Raw genomic sequence first — 12164 nt, forward strand, 5'->3', positions numbered from 1 at the left:
GCTTGCTGGACAAACACGTGCCAAGACAAAGCACGTCAAAGAATGCTGGCAGGAGCCAGCACACCCCTCATTTCCCCTGAAAAAAAGAAAAATAACATCTGAAATTAGAGCTTCACCCTGGTGGCAGTCGACACTGTCATGCTCCGAGGTCTCTGGGCCTCCTCAGGTGGCGCGGGCGGCCCGCTCTGCGCCCCTCCGTTCAGCTCTGGCTCGCGCTTCTCCTTGCGGCGCTGCAGGGTGTTCACCACCGGCTGGTCGTACGGGCCTGGCTTGGCCCAGTCCTAAGGAAACACACCCGTTAGGGACAGCTTTCTTTAGAGATTGCACCTTAATCACAAGTCTAACTGTGCAAAAGGGCGATTTGAACGCGATAGATTATGTATCAAACTTGACGTGCCTGAGTAAGGCCATAAATTAATGAAGTCTGAGGGTATTAAAAATCTTCACTTATAAAACCCATCTCCTTCATTAAAGGGAATCGAAACTTCCTATTCTACCCATGAATTATGGAAAAATTATATTCTTCACAGAATATTCTTCTATGAAGATATTTAACATTATAATGTTATAGTTTCCTCTAAATCTCTAAATAAGACTGCACGGTGTTAAAGCCTATATTTTCAGAAATTCAAATGCAAAAGCCACTGGCACACAGCATAAGCATATGGTATAAAATATACACAGATGTCCAATCAGCAATGCTAGCTGTACACAATTTCTAATATTATGTGTTCTTCCACATGATTATAGTTCTGAAAAATTAGGCTTAAACAGATTCTTTATCTTTTCTACACATCAGACATTACTCTGGGTAATCTCTCGGTTCACTTTCTAGCTGAATTTCCTAATAACGATCTGTACTGAGGAATGGCTCTGAGTTACTGGTGCCGTATTTGAAATAGGGATCCCTCAGGCCACGAGGACTGGCCTCACTCAGGGCTCTATTAAGCGAAGTCCCCAAAGTGCCCAGAGCCCACAGGTTGCTGCAGGACTCGGCAGCGCCCTGTGCTGGGACACAGCACCTCTGCTAAGCAGCAGCTCCCCGGGTGCCAGCTGCCGAAGGGCCCAGCCCTAGCACAGCGTGTGCTTTAAAAATAAAGCCAGAAGCAGCAGCTCGTGGGGCAGAACTGGCCACACGGCCACCAGTGGCCGCAGCTGGCTACTGAGCAGCCTCTGCACAGCCTGCTGATTGAAGACCACACTCTAAATTTTTACTGACACGTCTCAGTCTTGTGCATGAGAAGCACAAGGCAGCTGCAGTGCCAGAAGGCCCCTGTGCAGACACAGGTCTTTCATTTTATGAGCCCTTGTGCAGCTCTGCTTTGCCTCTAAGTGCAAAACTGTGGTCACTGTGGTCACCCTGTGCCTGTGCCTGTCTCCAACTGCTGGAGAGAGAGATTCAGGGGTCTGTAACGAGGTACCTCGATTTACACATCCGAGAAGGTCCCAGAGTGCATATGTGGTATCACAAACCCTCCACAGGCACCTAAGAGCTGTGCAGCGACTCTCAGCTGCAAAACAGCCTTGTGCAGTTCCAGGGTACCAGACAGGAGACCTTCTCCTTGGCTCCAGGGGCATGGCCTCCCCAGGGAACTGCCTGGCAGGGGTGAGAGTCACGACCCTGGCAGAGCAGAGATGTTTTGGTGTGGAGGAAGATCCTTGCAGATCCAGCTGGAGCAACTGCAAGAAGGTGATGCACTCTGGCAACGTCTCAAGGTCTCACCTGAGACACCAGCACAAGCTGTGGCAGCGCTTTCAGCCTGAAGCAAGCAACTTCTTAAACCCCTCCAGCCAGATGTGTAAGGGCATGCCCCTGGGGATGCAGAGGACAGCAGCTGCAGTGAGAGCACCGCGTTGTTCAACGAGGGATTTCTCTGGGGAAGCTCTTCCCTGCTCTAGTGAGAGCTCTGAGGATGCTCAGCCAGCTCTCTTCTCGCTGAATAGAGCCCAGAGTGCCCTCACCAATCTCACTTTTTATTCCAGAACTACGCTACTCCTTCTCCCCTAGCTGTTATCAGCTTTAATATCTCTTATTGAACCATCAGGATTAGGCGAGGTCATTGAGAAATATTGACGACTGGATTTTAGCTGGGTTAGCCCCATGCAGCGCCCGGTCAGAGCGATATTCAACACCAGAGCAAATCAACACGTAATTACAGGGATTGAAAGCAGCAACAACCACCGTGCGCACGCTCGGCATGAGGAGGTGAGGACTTGCCACGACAAAAGGAACACAAACCTTCCAGCTAGGGATCTTAGATGATGGCAACATGCCTGGCCCAATGGTGTAATAATGAACGTAGTCTGGAAGGAGGGCTGAGGGAGCCCGAGTCCACGCGCGGGAGACAGGCGGGAAATGAGGGAAAGGACCTGCACCAACTGAAGCTACGGATGGGTCACTTGATAAACTACAGTGATAAAACCCATTAGACAACTGGAAACGAAACAAATAAACAAACAAAAACAGAGAAATTAATATAAACAGAATGAATACGAAAATACACTGCGACTCTGATGCTCTAGGGAGAAAACTTCCGTATCGTAAAATAAAGAAAGAAAATCTTAGCTTTGCTGCACATAAACAACAGAAAATTGATACAATGCTCGGTTCGGAAGTGAGATGGCTTGAAAATTGTTATTTGGTATAACAAGTTTCAGACATCGATCTAGCAGTCATTGTCTCCAGGCTCGGCAGCTTTGCCTTCTGTCCATGGAAGTGGCACACTCTGAAAAGCCTCGGCAATTGATTTAGTCTGCAGACACAGAAACAAAACATTTCCAATACTGGAGGCACTGGCATCGGTGGCGTTTATTCTGTGTAGCTGGACAGAGAAGAAAAGCGTATAGCCTTGGAAAATGACACGTTCTGGCTGCGTGATGATATGGAAGAAAAAAAAAAAAACGAAAAAGAAAAAACCCAACAGCAAGGATTGAGCAGATGAGAATGGACACTGCTCTCACTGCCTCCCCCGGTTCACAGTGTACCCCCCAGAATTTAGTCCAACCATGTTCTGGCACGGTGCTTTGTTTTTCTTTTCGTTTTGTTCAGAAATACACGCCAATTGCTGGGTGTGATGCATCGTATCTAACAGCAGAGAGAAGCCACAACCAGAAAAACCTGGCCAAGATGCTCTTTGTCAGGCACCCAGCTGGGTTTAGGCACCTTTCCATGGTCTCTTGGACTGAAAAAAAGGTGGACAATGAGATTTCTTAGAAAATTACTCCATAAAATGGCCAATTTGTAGCTTCCCCCTAGCAGCAAGTTTAAAGGTGTCACTGTGGTTCATTCAAACAGATTCACTTTGAAGGGAGCGTGCAACAGGTCCCATTCTCATCTTCCCCTGGCTGTGTCCCATGCACATTTTTTTTTTTTTTTTTGTCCAAAAGTTGCTGGGTTTGGATAACAAGCTAGTAGGTTCGTATGTCTTTGAGATGAAGTTTTTCACCTTATCTGTGGAGGCCCAAGCCCCCATGGTGGAGCCTGAGCTGACTGAGGTGGGGGAACTGCACTCGCTCACTGACTGGCAGGTTTCAGAGGCTTCTGAAGAGGCAGAGCTGGACGAATTCTGCAGCGTAAAACAGCACCGCAAGGCGGGGAAAGGATACACAAGCCACCAAAAAGAAAAAAAAATACAAACAAACAAAAAAAAAAGACAAAAAGCACATACACAAAGACACACACAGGAGAAAGGGAAGGATGAGAGAAGCAGAGGGTTAGGGTTTTAAAAACAATTAGAAACTGCTCAAAACCATTGCTAACGTTGAGGAAATCTACAGCGCAACAAGGCAGTGGCTTAGTGCGAGAACTTGCCACGCTGCTTGAGAATGAGGGAAGCGAGGGCTCGCCCTCAGCTCCTCATCGCAACCCCAGCGCCTCGATTCTGTTAGCTGCCTCCGAGCAAGAAGCCGAGGGGACCCGTGGTCCAAACATGCAGTGCACCAAGACAACTGATCCGTACAGAAAAGCAGATCGTCGGTGGGTCAAAGGCATCGAGTTCAGGTTTAAGACACAGAGCAGCAAATGTCACTTACAGGCACAAGTTCTCGGATATCCTGACCTGCAACGGCACTCGTGAAAAGCTCATCCGAGTTCAAATATTATGGAACAGAGAAAGAAGCGATACTTACCAGGGCTGGAGGTTCCCAAAGGTGTATGCATGTGCCTCTGCCGGGGGTATGCATACACCCAAAGCTCAAACCTTTCTGCCCAGCAGTCACTACGAAGGTGCCACGTACTCTGCTGAGGGCATAAACGGTGGCATGTGCTTGCCAGCCACCTCCTCTGAGCAGCGGAGATAGAAAATATCAGGGGCTTGGATGGAGAGGGGAGGAAACTAACAGCTCAACAACCTAGCTCCTAACAAGGGGCTTCTCTTCTGCTTTTCAGTGCGTGCCTTTATGTACATTCATGGCTATAAGACATCTACAGAAGCATGCAGTTCACCTACAGACAGGCCTGACTCCAAGGTGAATAACCACGTGGATCATTTTACCAATTGCAATGCTACTGCACCTCATGGATAGCAACATCACCCTCAGGAGGGGTCAGGGCCAACCACGGGCTTTGAAATGGTGAAGAACACTGACAGCAAAGATGTCAGGACAGTGCTGAGCTCTGTTCACTGTCAGGAAATGCAACATCAGCAAGAACCATTCATCCTTTTGTAGTCCAAGACCTGTGAAGCAAGTCTATCTAAGGATATCACTGTCACTTTATTTTAGGACAGCACAGAGAATGGCTGGGATTTCCAGAAATGCCCCCTTGTGCACAAGTTTGTGTAGCAACGCCTCGGCTTTCAAGGAATGAAATTTTGAAGAGGGAGGAAAATTCATCTAAAATACAATTTCACCAGTTAATCTTAGATGAGATCTTGGGGTGAGGCTGCAATACAATTATAGCAGGGTAAGAGACACTGCAGAGTAATAATTACTCACTGCTCACTATGAACTACATATAAAGAATGTATAACTAATTGCATACGTAAAAAGAGACGTAGATCTCCCAAGATGCCAAGATGGGACACCTTTGTTGTAAGGATTTTGTTGAAGACTATTGGGCTGTTGAGAACTTGGAAGGAAGGAAGGAAGGAAGGAAGGAAGGAAGGAAGGAAGGAAGGAAGGAAGGAAGGAAGGAAAAGAAAGAGGAAAAAGACAAAAAAAAAACAACAGCATGTAATATAGTGGATTATTCTATAGAGGTAATGCACATCCCAGCTCAGATCAGATCTGCATGTGACCTGGCAAATGTGGTTAGGTTATTGATAAGCTCGTATTCCGAAGGCAGTACGATGCCCGTTCATCTCGAGTTCATCTCAAAGGGGTGAGAGGAACAAAAGATCAGAAGAAGCTACAACAAATGATATGGAGCTCTTAAGGAAAAAAATGAGAAGTATTCTGTGGGATACAGTGATGCAGTGGCTTGACACTTTGTGTAACTTGTCATGTTGTTGATTTAAAGCAACCCCTTAATAGGAGAGATCTCTGAAAATAAGAATACTGAAAAACATCAGCTGCAGGTGACGGCAATCAGACATAAATAACTACAATGCACTAAGTGGACATAAGCCTACTTTTTCTACTCTTAAATTCATTTTTTTACAATAGATGTCCAAGTTTGGCCTCTTCTAGGTTGCTCAGCAGAAGAAACTTTGAGAGCACGCACCATGAGAACACTCCCCATAGTGTTACACTTGGGTTAGGAAAAATTAAAGACAAGAATGTAATTTCAGAAAACGCTTTCTGAAACCTCATGTTTATTGCCGAAAAGAACCACTGAAAGACCCTCTTGGGTCTGAGTACTCTGCCCATGACAGGACAGACATGGAAGGATCTCAGTTCCAAAGACAGTGTTACTCCACCTTGGTTTCTGATGACAAGTGAGAATTTGGAGTTTACACTCAATAAACTATTCTGGTTTACAAGCCATAAGCTTCAAGAGTTCCTATCAAGAATCTATCAAGAATCAATTTTATGGGTCATAAATAGGGTCTACTAGCAACAGACCTGCATGTAGCCAGTAGCTGGTTTTTCTATCATCTCCATTTGGCCTTACTGGCCAAAAATACAACTTCTGAAGATGCAAAGATTTGTTCAATTTATGCCATGTTTAGGGGAAAAAGCCTAGAAATGGCAAATTTATTTTTGCAGTGATGTGACTACAAGGTGAAAGGAAGATGAAAGAAGGACTCACACCAAACTCAGCATGGCCATTTTCAACAGGCCAAGTCAGGCAAAGGATGAAGCAAGATACCCTGCAGAAAACATCGTGGTAGTTGAAGGAAATGTAAGACGTGGTGGCAGGGAAAAAGGTCTCTTTGTCTTGAGAAATTCGCATGACACGGGAAGGGTGCCTGAGGTCTTGCTAAAAAAAGGATTAAGACGGTGAGAAAATGATGGAGACAGAAGAATACTGAGGTCCTGAAGGAGAAGTGTAAAGAAGACAAGAGTGATGATATGGCAAGAAAAGACTGCCTGGATCGGACTGCAATCAGTCTTGAAAGGCTGGGAGGAGCGGGGTGTGGGAAGCACAGACCACCCTTCATTTCTTAGCAGAAAGTACATGAGTGGCTGAAAACAGAAACTGCACAGCTACTGCTCAGGCAAAAAGGCTTCAAGCTTGAGTGCTTGCTCTAGATGCACACCCACCTGGAAACGTGTGCCCCCAGGAGCACACACACACAGACAAACACCAGGCTGAGCAATTTCTACTCCAGATCCCCTGGAGTCAGAAATTTGGCTTTTTTTTTTTTTTTTTTAGATGACTTTTGTTGATTCCTTTTAAAAATGATTGTTTAATTTGAATGTTTTTTTTTTTTTTTTTTTAAATATTAGTTCTTTAATTTCAGCTACGTCAACCCCAGGAGGTTATTTTTTTCCACAGTTGTGATAATGTTGGTTCTGCTCAGCTCTCAAACCATCTCTTCTGAGAAAAACCTTCAAATTAACAATATCAGCACGAAGCTAAAAATGTGCCCTGCACAATAACAACCAGTTTGTCGGATGTATGTTATACACATGCAGCATGGTTTCTGGTTTCTTGGACATTATTCCATGGCTTGTTCTTGGGTAGTGTCCTGCTGTTGGTGTGCTATGTATGAATTCCAACAAGGATGTATTAAAAACAAAAAAACCACCACCAACAACCCCCCACTAACTGTATTTTGAGCTGCTGGACAGTATGATTATAGTTTCCATCTGCTGTCCCACTAACCTATAAAAGGACTGCAGTTATCTTGGATTACCTGCATCCCTTGCCATATTCTCATTCTCCATGCAAACACAGCATTGCTTTCTTAACCCCTTCCCTTCTTCATATTCTAGTAGAGCTTTCTGAGCAAGATTTTCCCAGAAGATCAAATCCTAATGAAGAGCTTGGTCCAATGTCTCTCTGCAGTCCGGAGAAGACACATCAGGTACTTTTCAAAAGGCTTAGGACAGAGACTTAAGGTCACCTCCTCGATCTGTCTCACTTCCAGAAACGTGTCTCTACTCATCTAGTCAGGGACAAACCCTTGGGAAACCTGATTTAAAAAGTAACTTTAGGAGAAACAAGAACCTCGTGGTAATTGACAGATGCATTTCTTTTCCTTATCTTTTTTTTAAGGGTTTACTTTAGAGGCGTTTCTTAATTTACATGAACAATTGAATAGTTCTAACTATATTTCCCCTATTCTAACATCAAGCTATTTCAAGCAATGCCACCTCCTCAAAAGCTGAACCTTTTTAGCTTCCAAATCTGTAAGTTCACAACTAGTTTCCCTCTGCTTTATTGTTTAAGGAAAAATGATTTCCTGAGTATTCTACTAAGAAAGACTTAGTCCTCTGCTGTTTGACAACACCTGAAAAGTTTGCTGTTTTTTTTTCCCCTCTTCTTTATCTGCTTCTTCCTCCTGCCGTGCTTTCACCCCCACCAAGTCTTAAGCAGCCTCTACAATCCAACTCCACGTTCACTTCCACATTATGAAAATCACCACTCATGTTCACTCCAAGTCCAGTGGATCTCTGTATTGTCATCCCCTAACACAACATAACCACTATTTCCATACAACTTCATTGCAGATACTCCCAGGCCCCCGTGTGCCTGCGTGTAGGGTCAGCAGCACCAACCAGGTTGGATGTTCATCCAAGACCTACCCTACACTCCCTGCAGCAGGGCTGCCCAGGGCTTTATGTGGTTTCAGCACATGCCAAGGGCAGTGCTGACCAAGGATGACCTCAAACCAGGCATTTAGAGAAACCACTCAGCTCCAGAAAGCGATCTGTGATGCTTTTCACCCAACTGCACTCGCTTAATTAAGATTTAACTATTTCAAAGGGCACTTTCTAGATTTACAGCTATCTGATAGAGGCTAACACTTTTCCTCCCAGTGATCTTAAAGGTAATGCTGCAGAAAGCAGATCCCACCAAACCTGTCTAAGGGCAGAGCCTGGCTTTATAATAGCTCTTTTTCCTGTCTTCTATGCAGAGTGTGATAACTGTGAAGACTTCAACTATAGTCTGAAAAGCAGTCTTCATTTTGCCAGTCATCTCTTCTCTGGTACAGTCTGTATCTTGTTTAAATCTCTCCTTATTTCTTCTTCAAAATTTTACCCCCATCTGTGATTTCTGAATAAAATGTTTAATTTTCAGTGACCTTTTCTTGTCGAAAATGCAGGTGAGAGCACAAAAACTTCACGTAGCTCATACAGTGTAATTCCCATGATTTGGGAATTTTATGCAGATCCCCTCCACTTTCTTTTAAAATCCATTATTAAAAGAAAATCGGCTTTGCTGCCTTAAAAACTACTGCTGCTGGCAGATGCCACAGCATGCAGCCAGCAAACATCAGCCAAGTGTCCACCTGTGCAAGATACCCAGCTTTTCATTCCCTTTGTTGATTCCCGAGCTTGCTTTTCTGCTTTCTCAGTGTCCCTGCTGCACACAATGACATCAGTGTTTCAGAAGCAGTCAGCAGCCACTGCCACTGCTCCTCCCTCCCACTGCCCAGCCCCAAAAGCACAATGCCGAGAGGAAGGCCTGCAGGTCGGTTTGGTTAGAGACACACAACATGAAGTAACGCTGTAAATTGAACAGCTTCTCGGTAAGCTCACGATCACGGTTATCCGTCAGCACGACACACACATATTTTACTTAGTGCTGAACACACAAAGCGAGACACTTAAGCAAAGATGAAGCGGCCAGGCAATGATCTGTTACCTTTTCCTCTGCGTAAAGGTACACAGAACTGGAGACATACAGAGCACATACCTATTTGTTATACCAACACACTACACTTGTCAAGTCAACGCCACACTGCTGCAGCCTTCTACAGCTCATGAATAGATTGAGTGATGCTTGGATCGGTTTGCAACTTTATGGATAGTGTCTAAAATGAAGTGACAGTATGTGAACTTAGCTGGTGTAGATCAGCGTGACTCCATCGACTTTCAGGATGTTCTGCCAGCTGACACCGGCCTAAGTTCTCTCCCTGGTTTAAGAGGGGAACTTGCAAAGAGAGGTGTTGGGTTTTTTCCATGGTAGGTAGGGGCAATTGCAAAGTTACATCCTCATCTGCAAACATAGCACCATCACGTAGATTACCACCCTTTTATGCAGGTGCAGTGGTTACTATGAAAACCAAAGATGATGCTAGACTGTATAACCAATGTACGTATCTTAAAAGTCAACATCCTTACCTTGTCACTATCCAGTTTACTTTATTATTGCTCATTTATTTTTTTCACTTAGGTTAGCCATAGCCAATCTAAATAAAACATTCATTTTATTAGTGTGCACAAAGTTCTTCAGGTTGTCATCTATAAAGACAATGCTGATGTGTCCAGACTGGGGACAGTGTAGAAGATGTACTCGTTTGACAACAAAGCATTTCTATTAAAATGAAAGAGGTAAACATATTTAAAAAAATACTGAGCTTCCCTTGAGAATATGCTCCAAACTTAAATGAACCAGTGCTGTTTTCAATGATACCCTAAAAATTTCACTGTGAGTGCTACTTACTAAATGTTCTGCAGGCAGGAAGGGCTTTGTGCACTGTCAAAGGTGGTCTAAGAGTAGCTTAAGTGTGCAGGTGGCACTTGGGGACAGCTAATACTGAAATTGTCAGCTGCTTGCTGACTGTGGGGAATTAAATTCATTATCAGCTACATGACCATCTACTACTCCCTGTTACATGAAAAGGAGCACAACTACGTTTATTAAACTAAAGGAAAATCTGCTCATATTTCTTAAGAGTTCCATAAAGAATTAAAAATACCTGTCGTTTTGATGCAGAAACCTTATGTCTGCAAGGTGCTCAACTGGAAGTCGAGACAAAAATGGCAAAACCAATCTCAAATGGTGTTGTTAATGGTATTCTGAGCATTCCTGGCCTTTTGTAGGGGTCCATCTGGTGGGACACTAGTACTCCTGTTGTCAAAGCCACCAGTGTCAATACCAAGGCTGTCAGAAGGCCGTTCTGGCAGTGATTTTTGTCCATTAAACAATAAACAGCCATCTGATATTATCAACCTGCAATCTGTGTAGTGTGTGAACTGGTAACTTCAATGGGTAAAGTGAATAGTCACTCCTTCTAGCAGGCGGGTATTTCTTACTCTTTTCTCCTCTGTACCCATCTGAAAGTTAGGCATCAAGGTTCTCTCCAGGGCCAGAGCAAAAATCAAAGTCCCCGAGAGTGACCCATTCATCTCTTCAGTGCTAACTGCAAAAGCAGCACAGATCACTCCAACCAGAGGCCCAACTTTTAGATGGATGAAGTGCAGCGAGATAAACCTTACCCTCAGCACTTAATCTGACTCCAAGGTACCCCAAAATCACATCACAGGCTTTTGTGAAAGGCGAGCCAAGTTCGAGAGTCCAGCTCACGCTCAGGTTTTTGTTCTCATGCTTGCACGTACCTGGTTAGGTGCTTCTGGTGGCATAGGGGATGGCGATTTGGACTGGAAAGCATCCTGGGACATGAATCCAGAATCATGGGAGGACACACTGGACAGCCTCATGGGTGCCTGCTGAGGCAGATTGGAGCTGCGATAGCGATAGTGTGAACTAGGTGAGTGCGAGTGCGAGCCACTGGACCGGGAATCACTACTGTTAACGCTGTTCAGACTGCTGTGAGAGACAAAAGGAACAAAGAAAGGAAAGGGGAGAGGAAAAGACACAAGGGCGGGGTGGGGAGAGACCCATATACAGTACAATTAACATTCCACATGTCTCTAGCAACAGGCAGCATAAACCGGAAAAGAAAAAAATGTTGACAAAATAAATTTAAATATATATATATATGCACATATATATCAGTAAAGAACTGTAAGCAGCTGCAGTATCCCTTGTGACCAGAGAGAAAATGGCATTTTACCTTGAATTTCACTCAAATGATTATATTCTCTAACCACTTGCAGTCCAACTTAGGTTATGGATGAAGGGATTTGCTACATGCCCTCCCTAGCCTTTACAACACATGTGCAAAAAATGTTTGCTGACAGCTCTCTCCTAGTGCACCAAGGACCACATTTTCAACAGCATCTCTAGCAGAAGGTCTGAAGGCATCGTGGTTCATCTAAAACTCTGCAGTTTGGTTCAATCAGCAGGCCAGGGTGTGAGATTTTTGAAAGCACTACCAAAACCCCATATTTCAAAGTGCCTAGGACAGGTTTTGCTCCCATAAACACTTTCTACCAGGAAAAAAACAACATGTGATGACACATATTCAGTGAAGTCTCACCTCTGGTTCTGTAGCTTTAGTTAGTAAGAAAGACCACCAGAAAATTAAAACTTCGAATTAATATGCATTAAAAAAAATTTGAACCAAATAAATTGATTATTAATGTCCTGTATTGATGGAGCAATGACATGCCAACCACAACGTGGGAGCTGTTAAAATTTGCTGCTGAGGTGGATAAGCAGGACTAGTAGGGTGCATCTGTCTGAAGGCAGGTTCCTACTTTCACTGGCAGAGTCCTCTGACTAGGTAACGGGATGGCTCTGAAAGGTATGTGGGCTAGGACAGCACCTCTTGTTCACAAATCCAGTGTACACACAAGATGGACAAGCCAGCTTGCAGCAGAGGACGAGGAGCTCTGCCTTGTTTTACCCATACACAATGGTGCCCATGCTGGTTCTACCACATGAAATTAGGTGGATTAGGACCAGATAATCGTTTTTTTTTAGC

At 44.4% G+C, this 12164-nt stretch overlaps 1 protein-coding gene across 16 annotated transcripts in view; it reads right to left on the reverse strand.

The window, feature by feature from the left end:
* MTSS1 (MTSS I-BAR domain containing 1) overlaps nucleotides 1-12164 on the reverse strand; it is a 117502-nt gene that overhangs the window by 5065 nt on the left and 100273 nt on the right. For 4 of the 16 annotated variants that reach the window (XM_032182123.1, XM_032182121.1, XM_032182127.1 and 1 more), the window contains 4 exons: nucleotides 10894-11104; nucleotides 3447-3566; nucleotides 2240-2434; nucleotides 117-281 (listed from right to left, as the gene is read on the reverse strand). In XM_032182123.1, coding sequence (XP_032038014.1) covers nucleotides 117-281; nucleotides 2240-2434; nucleotides 3447-3566; nucleotides 10894-11104 — 691 coding nt within the window. The remainder of the gene's footprint in view (nucleotides 1-116; nucleotides 282-2239; nucleotides 2435-3446; nucleotides 3567-10893; nucleotides 11105-12164) is intronic. The other 12 variants (XM_032182133.1, XM_032182125.1, XM_032182124.1 and 9 more) reach the window with 7 other exon arrangements.

This window comes from Aythya fuligula, chromosome 2, assembly GCF_009819795.1.
Source record: "Aythya fuligula isolate bAytFul2 chromosome 2, bAytFul2.pri, whole genome shotgun sequence".
Taxonomy (NCBI): domain Eukaryota; kingdom Metazoa; phylum Chordata; class Aves; order Anseriformes; family Anatidae; genus Aythya; species Aythya fuligula.